The 14,298-nt window shown below is 45.7% G+C and overlaps 1 protein-coding gene across 1 annotated transcript in view; it reads left to right on the top strand.

Moving 5' to 3' along the window:
• The window catches only part of ENPEP (glutamyl aminopeptidase), a 59,222-nt gene extending 53,226 nt beyond the window's left edge, over positions 1-5,996 (top strand). Inside the window, exons 19-20 of the mRNA XM_019534099.1 lie at positions 3,356-3,434; positions 3,716-5,996. Of these exons, the coding sequence (XP_019389644.1) occupies positions 3,356-3,434; positions 3,716-3,853 (217 nt within the window). The 3' untranslated portion in view covers positions 3,854-5,996. The remainder of the gene's footprint in view (positions 1-3,355; positions 3,435-3,715) is intronic.
• Positions 5,997-14,298: the final 8,302 nt, after the last annotated feature.

The raw sequence follows: 14,298 nt of genomic DNA, 5'->3' as shown, positions 1-14,298 counted from the left end.
TTCAAGAGTAAATTGGATGCTTATCTTGCTGGGATCCTATGACCCCAGCTGACTTCCTGCCCTTTGGGCAGGGGGCTGGACTCAGTCTCCCGAGGTCCCTTCCAGCCCTAATGTCTATGAAATCTATGAAATCTGGGTCTTTGAAACCTCCAAGGATGGAGATTCTACCACCTCCCAGTGATTTAAGCACTTTCCCCAGTGCTTAACCACTACATAAAACCCAGTTCCTTCAGCCTTTCCTCATAAGTCATGTACACCAGCCCCCCAAACCATTTTTGTTGCTGTCTTCTGGACTCCCTCCAACTTGTCCACACCCTTTCTATAGTGGGAGTGGCCCAAATTGGACACTGTACTCCAGATGTGCCCTCATCAGTGCAGAATAGAGCAGAATAATTACTTCCTTTGATCTGCTGGCAATGCTGTTACCAATGTGGCAACAAGGGCACACTGCTGACTCATATCCATCTTATGGTCCACTGTAACCCCCCAGATGCTTTTCTACAGAGCTGATGCTTAGCCAATCAGTTCCCAGGCTGTAGCTGTGCATGGGATTCTTCCACCCTAAATGCAGGACTTCATACATGTCCTTGTTGAACTTTGTGAAGCTTCTTTTGGCCCAATTCTCCAATTTGTCTAGGTCACTCTGAATTGTAGTACTACACTCCAGTGTATCTGCTACACCCCTACAGCTTGGTGTCATCCACAAACTTGCTGAGGGTGCAATCCATCCCATCTTCCAGATCATTAATAAAGATACTGAAAAAAACTTGTCCCAGGACCAAACCCTGGGGCACTCAACTTGATACCAGCTGCCAACTAGCCACTGAACCATTGATCCATTGAGCCCGACAATCCAGCCAGTTTTCTATCCATCTTACCCGACAATCCAGCCAGTTCATCATCCAACCTGTACTTCCAGAGCTTGCTTACAAGAATGCTGTGGGAGGCGTTATCAAAAGCCTTGCTAAAGTCGAGGTATATTATGTCCACTGCTTTCCCCACATCCACAAAGCCAGTTATCTCATCATAGGAGGCAATCTGGTTGGTCAGGCATGACTTGCCCTTGGTGAATCAATGCTGACTGTTTCTAATCACCTTCTTATCATAGAAAATTTGGGTTGGAAGGGATCCCAGGAGGTCATCTAGTCCAACTTCCTGCTCAAAGCAGGACCATCCCCAACTACATCATCCCAGCCAAAGCTTTGTCCAGCTGGGTCTTAAAAACCTCCATGGATGGAGATACCACAACTTCTCTGTGTAACCTGTTCCAGTGTTTTACTACTCTCCTAGGGAGAACATTCTTCCTAATATCTAACCTAAATTTTCCTTGCTGCAGCTTGAAACCATTGCTCTTTGTTCTGTCATCTGCCACCACTGAGAACAGTCTAGCTCCATCCTTTTTTGAACCCACCATCAGGTAGTTCAAGGCTGCTATTAAATTCTTTCTTAGTCTTCTCTTTAGACTAAATAAGCCCAGTTCCCTCAGCCTCTCCTCATAAGTCATGTGTCCCAGCCCCTGAACCATTTTTGTTGCTCTCTGCTGGACTTTCTCCAGTTTTTCCACATCCTATCTGTAGTGGTTGGCCTAAAACTGAACACAGTACTCCAAGATGTGGCCTTGCCAGTGCTGAATAGAGGAGAATAATTACTTCCCTTTACCTACAGGCAACACACCTACCAATGCAGCCTAGTATGCTGTTAGCCTTCTTGCAGCAATGGCAGACTGGCGACTCATGTTCAGCTTATTGTCCACTGTAACCCCCAGGTCCTTTTCTGCAGAGCTGCTGCCCAGCCAGGCAGTCCCCAGCCTGTACTGGTGCATGGGATTGTTCTGTCCTAAGTGTAGGACTTTTGCACTTGTCCTTGTTGAATCTCATAAGATTCCTTTTACCCCAGTCCTCCAATTTGTCTAGGTCACCCTGAATCCTATCCTCACCCTCCAGTGTATCTGCTGCTCCCCACAGCATGGTGTCATCTGTCACTAGGTTGCCTCCCCCATTCAGTAAGGGACCACACTTTTCCTGACCTTCCTCTTGTTGCTAATATATTTGTAGAAACCTTTCTTGTTACCTTTCACATCCCTTGCTAGCTACAACTCCAACTGGCCTAAAAAACGGGAGAAACGCCTCAAACCAGTCAGCAAAAATAGAGTTGCAGTGGGAGGAAAATAATCTGCAAAGACTTTGTGTCCCAAATACTCATGAAGTAATGGGAAAGAGCTGCATCTACTATATCAACTCAGAGGCTTGAGCAGCAGCTACAATGGAAATGTACTGTAGACCCATGTCCTAGTCTACACCTGCCAAATTTCTAATAATTTCATCCACCCACAAAGGCCCCAGAGATGCAGATCTTTTGTAGGTTAATTGAAAGTCATCCTTAATAAACTGTGATGTTTGCCATGCTAAATGGGGAAATCACCAAAATAATCATTCAGAAAGCATTTCACGTTAATAAAAATACTCATTTAAAAATCAACATATTTTACTGGGGGCTGGACTTGATGATCTTCCAAGGTCCCTTCCAGCCCTAATGTCTATGAAATCTATGAACATGGGAGATTGACATTATAGTTTTCTTGGATTTTGCTGTACTTTTATCACAGTGCAAGCGTGTATAGTCAACAATTTTGATAGGAATTTAAGAAACTCAGGTAGACCTGATGCTAATAAGGGGTTACTTTATCCCTAAATGATCCCTAACAGCCAGTGACAGAAGAAAATGGGAGCAAGCACCATAGAGTGAATGGAATGGTTGTGTGAACATTTGCTGCAGCAGTTGATCGTCACTCTGTGCCATTACAGAACTTTCTTTTTATTCACACTGTTACGCAATCAGGTTTTCAGATTTATTTCTCATTCCTTTTTATGCCAACAATGAATTCAGCATCCAGCTTTCACCTATCTACTCACATTGACTCCTGAGATAAACTTTCAGTCCTGCTCTAGGAGTTGGACGTTACAAAAAGAAATTGTGTGCAAAGTACACAAGGGGACAGGATCAAAGCAAACTTGCGAGTTTACAGCGGATCTCTAATGGTTTGTAGTCTTAGTTTCACAAAGGCATATAAGCGCACAAATGTTTTGTCATAGAGATTTCTGTTACAAGCTTGATTCCAAGGGGGAAGAAGGGCCTTGGAAATGTTCTTCAAATACAAGTGAGATCTTTCCAGGTGCAGATAAATTGCAGGGTAGTAAAAAAAACCTTTGGTACTGTGATTTAACAAATATTTCTGGAAACATCTAGAGATTTGGGGTGACATGTATTTCATCTAATCAGTTAAACAGCTAAGTGTTCTCTGAAGTGTTTAAAAGAACCATCTTGCTCTTTTTTTCAAATATATGTATTTTTTCAGATACACTATCAATGATCGAAATCTTGGACGAATAGTATCAATAACACAGACCTTCAACACTGAATTTCAGCTTTGGCAGGTATGGACACAATACCGCTAATAATTTTAAGACACTAAACTGTAAGATATTTAAGGCAAGGAATTTGTCCTTTTAATTCTCAAAAATGCCTAACACACTTTAGACTACTATAGAATTATTCAAATGCTACCAGCTCAGATCTGAAGTCCTCTTTCAGGAAAACTTCTCAGCCTTCAGGAGTGCAGGAATCAATCTTATAAAATAGCATTTTCTTTACATAACACACTTATTGTTGCATATGATTTCATTTCCATTCTCTCCCTCATTCCTTTCTTTTCCAGATGGAAAATTTCTTTGAGAAGTATCCTAATGCTGGAGCAGGAGCAGCACCCAGGAAGCAGGCCATTGAAACAGTGAAGAGCAATATTGAATGGCTAACACGAAACAAGAAAGAAATAGAAGCATGGCTAAAACCTTAATGTATTACTTTCAACTTGTGAAAAAAAACCCTTAAATTATATGCACTGAGACCCAGGTCCTGAAAGCAATGAGAGTTAGGGTCTAGGACTTACTGTTTCTTATGTAAAGGTGTTGTTATATGTTCAAATTCACACATGCTAACTCTAAGGAATGTTAGGTGATATTAAAATTAGCAAGTGTTACGAGCAGTTGCACATTAAGGATTAATACCCTCTCTAACATGTACGGCTCTGACTTGCTGTTAGAGGACTGGCAAGCAAGGGTGTGACTAGGGGCTACCAAGTCTGCCCAGCTTTCCAGCAGCTCCATGCCCTCCCCTCCTTACAGCTCCTCATCAGCCTCCCATTCACTTACCCCTCCACTTTCCCCACTCATTTATGGCCTGGCTCTCCCTGGCTCTGTTAGGCTAAGGCAGTAGAGTTTCAGATGCTGTCTGTGGGGGTGGGTGGGAACAGCGCACCCTGGGATACTGGAGTACCACAAATTGTTATTATTAGCCCCATGGAAGGGACTGGCATTATTGCAACATGAGCTGCCTAACACCAGCTGGAGATAATCCTTGCCTACAAAAGTGTAACTTTGTGGTGTTCAGAGGGCACTTAGCTTATCTTTTCCTGCCTTACTGAATGGACACTCCCATCTTAAGAGTATTTAGCATGTGCAAAAGGTAACATTTAACAACACCCTAAAACACTGGGAAGTTGATTTTCAAACACCCTTTGAATTGCATGCAATTGCCAGATCACAATCTGCAAACACTTATGCACCTGAATAACTTTACCCATGTAAGTCCTTCCACTAAGATACATGATACTGTCTGTAGAAGTAAAGCTACTTGATGTAAAAATTGGGCATTTCTTTGTCCAGCTGATTTATTTGTCCAAGTGATGGCAAAATTGGGCATTTCTTTGTCCTGCTGGTGTATGTCCATCTAGACAAAGGCAGCCACATAGAAGTATTTAAGACACTCAGGGATCCTTTCAAAATATACTTTTTTAGGTTAATCATTCCAAAGGACACCTAATTGAGCAGTAATTTGTTTAAAAACCACTTTGTATATTTATATCTGCAAAAAACCCCAGATGTTTAGGATTGAGCTTTGCACTCTTATTACTAAGAAATGCCAGTTACTCTTGTCTCTGGTACTGGTACTAAAGGAATTGACATTATTATTTTAACTCACTTTATTATTTGGCATTCTGTATGTTTTATATTTTGGTGGCATTTGTATTATCTCTATGCCCTGTCAAACAAAGAGCCTATGACAGCAGGCACTGTAGACAAGTAAGGAGGTCTGTCACCTCTTCTTTCTTTGTAAAAGCACAAGGGAGCATGAAAGCTTGCCTGCCAGTCTCTCTCAAAAACAGATCAGTGGAGTGAGATTGTACCTCCTTTCTCTTTTTGCACTGATATACACCCCTTCTAAGGGAGAATATTGCTGCAGAGGGATACTAAACTATCTAAGGCTTAAATGAGCAGGGCTTTTATCAAACTGCCTGCCCTACAACTCCCTTAGACCACTACAAGGAGGCCAGAGAGCAGCTTGGCTGACCTCAAGTGATTAACTGTGAAATAATAAACATTTTCCCTGACTTTCAAAAGTTTGAGAGTCAGGAATAGTGAAGCTCAATTCATTAGTGCTCCCTTCTACACATTTCAGACTAAATCGACCTTAGGATGCTTGGTTGGCTTCATGGGAGATCAGGGAATACTAGTGATCTAATCTATTGCTCTGTGAAAGGAAGTGTCAGCCAGCATTCTGCAAATAAACTTTTAAGGTTTTTTAACTCCCAGTGAGTATAACTTGCTACCAACGTTTGCTGCTATTCAGAAAAAGAACAAGGCAAGAAGCCAGGAGTTTTCTTCAAAGCTTTTGCCTTTGAGTAGCTTCACAGTCTGAGATGGGTAGTGAAAGGGAAGCAAGTGGTGTACAAAACCAAAACATGCATGATAGCTTTTCACAGTGCAGGAGCTATCCAAAATGTACTTTTGTGTTTCCATTTAATGAGTTCTTGTCTGCTTGCCTACTTAACAGGACCAGTATGTATCACAGGTATCTTCGATCCAGTCAACTTGTCTTTGTATTGTGAAAGACTTTGGGAATTAAATAAAACCAAACAAACTGTGGTTTCAGTGTTTTAAGACAGCATTGTCTTTAGCCTAGCGCCCATAGACTTCAGAGTAATATTGATAATGCAAGGTGGAGCATGCCAGGCTTGTTTATCTATTTTAAGGTAGAGAGTTTTGGTTTCAACAAAAATAACTCCAGCAGCAGAGCTTAAATCCACCTCCCTGCCTTCACCTCACAGGTCGCATACTCACCCCTGCACCCTAATAGGCACCCCCCACCACACACACCAACCTTACTCCTGTTGGACCCACTCCTCCTCCTTCCAGAGCAAGCCCCCACCCACAACCTCTCCTCCCTCCTTCCCCAGACCCAAGATAGGAAGCTGGGGGGTGGGGGGCAGAGGAAGGGGGCTCTTCTCTCCTCTCCTGACCCCTACCAACTGCCTGAGTGGAGAGAAGCTGTGCTGGGCCAGGTAGCAAGGAAGGGGAGAAGCCCCTGCTGCATGCCCCCCCAGCTATACTGGCTGGAGAGTGGCCAGGGCAGGGGTAGGGACCTCTGCTCCCCTCCCCTCCCCACCTGGCCCAGCTGCCAGGTGCAGGCAGGACACGGGTGGGGAGCAGAGGCTTTGCTGCCTCGGCTCTGTGATAACCCAAGGGCAAGGGCTGGCCCAGTGCCCAGCCAGAGCAGATGAGGGCCAGCTAAGGGGTGCCCCCCTGCCCTGCGAGAGGGGCTAGCAGAGGGTGGGCATGAGGGCACCTGGGATGCTGGGGGCTGCAACCTAATTTGGGTTGAGAGATTTGGGACAGAAGTTTTATAGGCCAGTCTAAACTGGTTAAATCTGATATTACATCCATCCAGGCCTATCTTAAACCAGGTTCGCCATTTTTAAACTAGTCTATGTGGACTGAACTTCTGTTCTGTTACAGGTTTAGTCTAGTTTCTGATAACTTACACCATTTTATGTACAATGTCTGTACCTAGCCTATAAGTTGGGTGGCAAAAGTCCACCCAAGCAAGTCTCATTTAGGTGCCTGAAGAACAGGTTTGAATCTGGCCCCTGTGGACACATTTATACATACTCTGGTGGGTGTGGGGGGGTGGAGCTTTAATTAGAGCGGCTCTTGGAGCTGCTCTTATTAAAGCACCACTGTGTCTTGTATTTCAGTGTCCCCATGCTTAAAAATGGCTGCAGAGGTGCTTGAACTAAAACTTATTTCAAGAGCTTTAGTTCAAGTGCCCCCACCACCATTTTTAAGCATGGGGACACTGATATATGACATGCAGGAGGCTCCTGGAGCATGATAATTGCCATGGTAAATCAAGTCTGCTCCAATGCACTATAATTACAGTGCATCAGAGCAGGCTCCATGCTCATGTACAGGCACTCTATTTGCTTAGTTAAGACTGGGCCATTTTTTGTTTCTTAAATTATTTATTTTCATCCTTTCTGGGAGGGAATGGGTATGGTGTCACCTCTTTAGTCTACGCTGAAAGGACAGGTACAGCTGAAAGGGGCAGGGGGTTCATTTTGGATTGGGTTAAACTTGACACTGGCAGATGTTACACACCTTCATTCCCAACAAATGTAAGACCACTAAGCTCCTTTACAAAACTAGAAAGGTGAAGCAATAGCCGCCTGCATCCAAAACACAAGCATGTGTAGCCTGTAGGTTTTTGCTAGGCTTTATTTTAATAGAGGAACATACATACCAGAGAAAAGCAGGAAGAAAACATTACAGAAACAGAAGGAGCTAAAAACTAGGACCAGTATCCTGAACTAGCCTTGAGAGAAGCTTTTGAGACCAATGGAGAGGTCTAACTTTTGGGATCAAGTGCTGGCTTGGAGCTGTGAAATAGGAAACAAGTAAGGCACAGTTACTTTCCGTATTCAAGGAAACGGGATTGTGTGAATGTTTTGCAACTAAATAGAAATCCATCGAGATACTTTTTGCTATAATTTCTCTTCCTAAATGCAACCATCCACAGGACTCCAAATATGACAGGCTCGTAAGGAGTGTTAGTTTGGTTTCCATACTGATATTAATTGGGCATGGAAAAGTGGAAGTGAATCCAAAAGTCTCAAAGAAAGCCAGCTTTTATGCAGTGCTCTTGCAAATTTTAAAAGGCTCATAAAGAATGTATGGGAGAGCATACACTTCTTTCAGACTGCAGATAACAAGTCTGGTATATGCTAAATCTTTTGTCAGGAACTGGTGTATTTACAAATGGTCTGAGATAAGCTTAAGAATTCCAATTTGGGACAGAATCCAAAGAAACATGAACTGTTTTAAAAAGAGATAATTTTTGCTTGGTCATTTGATTAGCCAGGAAGGAATTTCTACCGATAAAACCAAATGAAGGAGTGCAGAACTAGTGAGCCCTTAGAGCTACACAACTTTTTAGGGTTTGTTGTTCTTATTACACCACATTCATTTCTGGGGAGCTAAAAGAGCAAAAACTTATTGCACATGGTAACAAAAATAAATGCCTTGCATAATCACCCAACTGTGATATGGCAGAGTTAAAAACATAAATGTGACTGTTAGAGTTACATTCCATTTGCTCCAGAAATCTGTTTTCTTGAACCTGCAATTCTACTATGGAACTAATCCAGATGGTTACAGAAATGATGGGCATATACAAATTCTTTGCTCAGATGTTCCTGTGCAACTGTACAACTGAAAATATTATTCTACAGAATAAAACAAAGAAATTAAAAGCAGCTGTACAATATACTCAGGCATTTGAAGCTGTGATGTTCTTGAGTCTTGTTGGTGAAACAGAAGTAGCACTAAAAAGAAGACTGCAAAGCAATAAAAAAGTAGAAGGTCCCACTATTAAAATAGGATGTGGTTGGGAAATAGGAGAGCATCTTCCATGATCCTGGAACAGTATCTCCTAACAGCAGTGTAACAGCCTTTTAGCTTCAATGTGAGAAAGCAAAAGCTAGTATCTGATGGGTGTAGGTATCTATAGTACTAGATAAACAGTGGTGTTGAAGGCAGGAGCAGAACTCCTAGTGGGATCAGAAATTCTTTTAAAGCCATACGATGGCTTTGAAGCAACTGTATATTTTTTATTATGAAAACAATACTTAAGATTGTGTTTTCCAGTGCTAGGAAAGCACTGGAACAAGCTATCCAGAGAGGTTGTAGAACCTCCATTGGAGGTTTTTAAGACCAGGCTAGACAAAGCTTTGGCTGGGATGATGTAGTTGGGGATGGTCCTACTTTGAGCAAGGGGCTGAACCAGATGATCTCCTGAGGTCCCTCCAATCATAATTTATTTTGATTCTATGATTCTAATAGAATTGAGACAGCTACCCATTACATTCCACTGAAGGTACCACAGATTTACAACCACATATGAGATAAGTCACTGTTTCAAGAAGCAGCAAATTGATATAGAACAGGGTTTTCCAACTGGTGGCCCATATGAGGCCCATGAGGAGCAAATGTGCAGCCCTTGGGTTCTCGCCGGGCTGCCACTCCCATGATTGCTCCAGCTGCAGTAGTAGCCAGGGTCTCCAGGTTCTCTCTTCCCTCCTCTGGCTGCCACTTCCTGCCTTTTCTAGGAGAGAGGGTAGTTCAGCAATTCAGGGAGCTAAGGCTGAGTCCAGGGCCTGGACTGGGACAGAGACCTAAGTGCTGCAGGGATCATACCTGCACATTGCTGGGAATCGAGCTGTCGCAGTGATGGTAAAGAGGGAGCAACCACACAGTATGTCTGGTGCAGCCTATGCAGCATGTAGTCCCCAGTGCTGCAATCACCAGGACATGTGGTACTAGGGGCTTAAAAATTAGACGGCCCCAATATAGAACAGTATGACACCATGTGGCTAGGCAACATTCCCCCTAAGACAGGAGAAACTAATTATACAGCAGCATCTCAACAGAAACACATTGCTTCTGATGTGTCTAAACCTTTGTGAAAAGTAGTCTAGAAATAAATCTCTTGGTTACTATAGATCAGGGGTCAGCAACATTTTTGGGCAGAGTGCGCAAAACACCTGCAACCTCAATTTGTAAAATGTTGCCATGCCAGGGGTGGATGTTGGGGGAGCCATGAGGGGGTCAGATCCTTGTTGTGGCAATGCAGCCCCAGCCCCTTCCCCACCATCCACCCCAAAATACACATGCCAAGCAAAATGCCTTCATGTGCCACACTCTGGCACCTGTGCTGGGGATTGCCTGCCCCTGCTATAGATTATAGATTAAGTTACAAAATATCCACCACATCAAAAGAAACAAAGGAAAAAATACAGGAGGCTATAGTGATCACTGAGGATCCAGTTTCCTAGCTTTTAGCTCCAAACCTGGGCCAGAAGTAGGGCTGAGGTGAAGGCCTGTCACCCATATAATGTGCCAATTTATTAATTATCTAAAGCACCACCATCCTTCTGTACAGGTATCACTCGTATGTTGCTCCAGGTAATGTTTTCCCGGAGAAAACCACTGCACACTATCTGCCATTCTTCACACACTGGGCATTTGTTCAGAAGCTGATGCCAGAGACAGAGGCAACTCTGACAGCAGCTTGTGTCCAGTACTGTTGCAGCACTGTGCACCCACATAAACACTGATGACAATCTTAGGAGTAGAAGAGATGGCAGAAAGGGAGGAGGAGGAGTTTCAGGGTTGTAATAGAATTTAGTAATACAGAATAACTCATCCTCAACAATGCTAAGGCAGTCTTAAAGGCATATAATACCTCCAGGCAGAGGACCCCCACATGAGCTACTCTACCACTGTTTTTTGCACAACACAGGTTTTTTTTCTGAATGCTACTGACAGAAGGACTCATTCTCCATAGGAAAACACCTCCCCCAGTTCTCTGACTACAGCTTCTCATTTCTTATGCTTTCTTAAGGTCACATCTAGACTAAAGACTTACTAGCTAGGCACAGAAGTTACACAAACTGATTTCAGTCATCAGAAGCTGGTATAAACCAGCAATAAAACACAAGTTCAGTGCACATAAGCCACTTTCAAAATGGCCAAAACCGGTTTAAGATAAACCTGGTTGGATGTAGAATCAGACTTAACTGATTTAGTTCAAACCAGTTTATGGAACTTCTGTCCCAGGCCCCTTCCTGATTCAAGTTAACTCACAATCCCCCAGCCCCCCAGATGTTTTGCAGCCCTGGGTTATGCTGTCTGTTCCAGTGGAGCAGGGATTGCCTTGCCTCTCTGCTCCTTTGCCTGCTTCCTGCCTGCATCTGTTAGCCCATAAGGATGTGGGGAGGCGGGCAGGGAACAGACCCCCAAACCACTGGTGACGTGTAGGGGTACACATGAGTGCACATGCACCACCTGAGCATAGTGGTGCACCCCCTACAAAAAAACGCTGCTGACAATGTTGGCTGTGCCTGTGAGCAGTTGCCACTCACCACTGATGCTGCTGGCAGCGTCTGCGCTTGCTGCTGGCCAATGCTAATGCTGCCGACACTGGTCGGCGCTCACCACCCCCACTGCCGATAGCACTGGTGGCATCTGCGGGAGCTCCCCACTTACCTCTGCTGCACTCCCACCACCACCAGTGCCACCATGCCCCCCCAGCCACTGGGGGTGTGCGTCGTTCATGCCCCAGGCCCCCCTAGCTAAGGTCTACACAAAACATGGAGGGAGGGGAAGCTTCTGTGGTGGGGGCCTTTCAAACCTTGTCAGCCCTCCCTCCTCCCCGGCTGCTGATTGCTTCTGCCATTGTCACAGGAGGGAGGGAGAAGAAGCCCTCCCAGCCGGGTACCTGCCTGTGCAGCTCACCATGAGGGCATCAGGCAGTCCCCACCTTGCGGGGTGTCCCCCCACTCCACCCCAGGGTAGGCCTGGGGTGCTGAGGGGAATTATTTCTCTCCCAAACCCCACAGCTGTTTGCTTTAGCCCCTGCAAATCTCAGGCGGCCTCAGGGAGTGGAGGGAATTCCTCCTACTCTTCTGCAGCCAGTTTTCCCACAGCTGCTGTGAGTCTGAGGCAAAGCTAATTTTGGGAGGAAGTGGAAGAATGTCCCTCTGCTCCCTGAGTCTGCCCCAGGCTATCCCTGAGACTGGCAGAAGCTGAGATAAGCAGCTCTGAAGTTCAGGAGGGGAAGAGTTCCCCAGGCTGGGAGACCCTGGGCTGGACTGGGCTGGGGGGAAGCCCCCAAGGCGAGGGCTCCCTACTGCTCCCATGCTGAGATGCACAGGCTGGCACCAGGCTGGGAGGACTTCTTCTCCCTTGGCTGAAGCAATCAGCAGCTGAAAAGGGGGAGAGAAGGAATTCCCTTTAGCTCCCCAGGACTGCCTGGGCTGGGGAAACCCTGCTGGGGGAAAAGTCCTTAGAGGGAAGCTCCCCCAAGGTGGGCCAGCACCCATACAGAGATCCACAATCCCCTGCACAGGAACAGCAGGGGGTTAGGAGCATGTATTGGGGAGACAACCAGGGACACTTGGCTGGGCTGGCAATAGCCAGCGGGCTGGGAGACATGCTCTAGTGTCCCCTACCCACTAGCCAGGGTCAGTGCAGTCCTCCCCTGGCTTTCCCAACTGAAAACTGAACATCAGTTCAGTTGGTTATTGATTCAACCTACATGGCTTAGAGGAAGCTGCCTAGATTGAGCCGATTCTGCCTCACCATTTTTGACTGTCTGTACTTAGCCACCATGCCCTCAAACACATCGTGACGCTTCATGCACTGTATGTAGCTTCTTACTGTAGCCGTGTCCTTGCTGCATGGGAGTTGGGCTAAGTGGCTTTATTACTCAGCAGGATTAAACTAGCAGTTGGGGAAATGGCATTCAAGGAGCAGAGCCAGGTATAGTAAGTTTGCAGTCTGGACTTGTAGTCTGGCGTTAGAGATGTCCATTATGATTCCTTTAATTTCCAGCTGAAAACAGTGTGTTTCTAAGAGTGAATCTACACGTGGCCATACCGCGCCATTGCTGTTGCACTGTAATTTAGTACTTCATTTTGGAAGTACTAAAAGACAGCACAGTAACAGTCTATCCTGCACCATGCCAGTGGCACACAGTTATTTTTGGCTGATACATCGCTGTAGCAATGTGCTACCGTGAGGGAGTGCATTGTTATGACAACATGGTGGCAGCATTAAAGTTTTTACTAATGGATGCTACAGCACTATAGCGTGTTGCTACAGCACCTTAGCATCTAGTGTAGATGTGCCCAGAATGATTTAAATGAAATGTTTCAATTTATCATCTGTTGGGAAGAACAGATTTTTGGTTTTGGTTCTGGGGTTTTTTAGCAGATTTTTTTTCCAATTAAGCAACCAAACTGAAGTACACAAAGCCTAGGCAGAGGCAAACAAAACAAAACTGTTCTGGCAGCACAAGAAAAAACAGTGAGCTCCCCCTGCGGGCTGTGGGCAGGAAGCATAAAGTTGTTCCATGTTATTATTGCAGTTCTCAGAGGCAAGGGACAGACATTCAGAAAGCTGGAGCCTGAACTGATTCAAGTTTTGCAGGTTAGCCTAACCTGGCTAGGCTGAACCAGTTCGGAGCAGGACAAGTGTGCTCTCTGCATTGAGGCAATGAAGGCACATGCCTGCAGTTGCTCAGGCCAGGCACCGGGGCTGCCACCTCGCCTGCAGGGAAGCTGTGGGGCCAGGACACTGCCAACCCAGACTGAACTGGCCAGAGAGGAGTTTAATTCCCACTGCCCTGTGCCACCAGCAGGGACCAGAGCCAGGTCTGCCTACACTCCCCCCCTCGCTCCCTGCCCAGAATAGTCCTCCAGCTGTCCCCTCCCCCGGAGGCTGGAGTGGGGAGGAATAACCCCATCCCTGCCCAGCCATGCCTTCTCCCTGAAGCTGCAGCGGGAGGCAGCAGGGCCCTTATTGGGGGAAGCAGTCCGTCATACTGCAGGGAAACACAAGCCCCTTCTGGGTTAGGGGCTGCACTGTGGGGCTGGCAGAGCTTTATTTTTATTTTCCTCCTCCCTCCGGCCTCTGGCGGAGGGGACAGCCAGGGGCGTACTCTGGACAGGCAGTGATGAGGGAGTTTCAGGCAGATCCGACTCCAGCCCCTGCTGGTGGCACAGGGAGGGGGAATTAAACCCTCCACCCCTACCTGCCCTTGCTTGGGCTGGGGAGCAGAAGGGCAGTGCTAGCTTGGCTGGGCAGCAGCAGAGAGCCCCTCCCAGCCCAGAGAGCATGCTGGGATGCTGGGGGTTTCCGGTTTATCTCAAACCAGCAAAGGGTCTGGAACAGACAATGCATAAACCTGTGTCTGATACTACATTCAACCAGGTTTATCTCGAACTGGTTTCAGCCATTTTCAAACTGGTTTATGTGCTCTGAACATCTGTTCTGTTACAGGTTTAAACCAGTTTCTGATCACTTAAACTGGTTTATGTGTAATATCTGTCCCTGGCCTGGGAGC

The sequence above is a fragment of the Crocodylus porosus genome, unplaced genomic scaffold, assembly GCF_001723895.1.
Source record: "Crocodylus porosus isolate Cpor-Errol unplaced genomic scaffold, CroPor_comp1, whole genome shotgun sequence".
Lineage (NCBI taxonomy): Eukaryota > Metazoa > Chordata > Crocodylia > Crocodylidae > Crocodylus > Crocodylus porosus.
The sequence above is the reverse complement of the archived record's forward strand: the minus strand, read 5'-3'. Positions and strand labels throughout refer to the sequence as shown.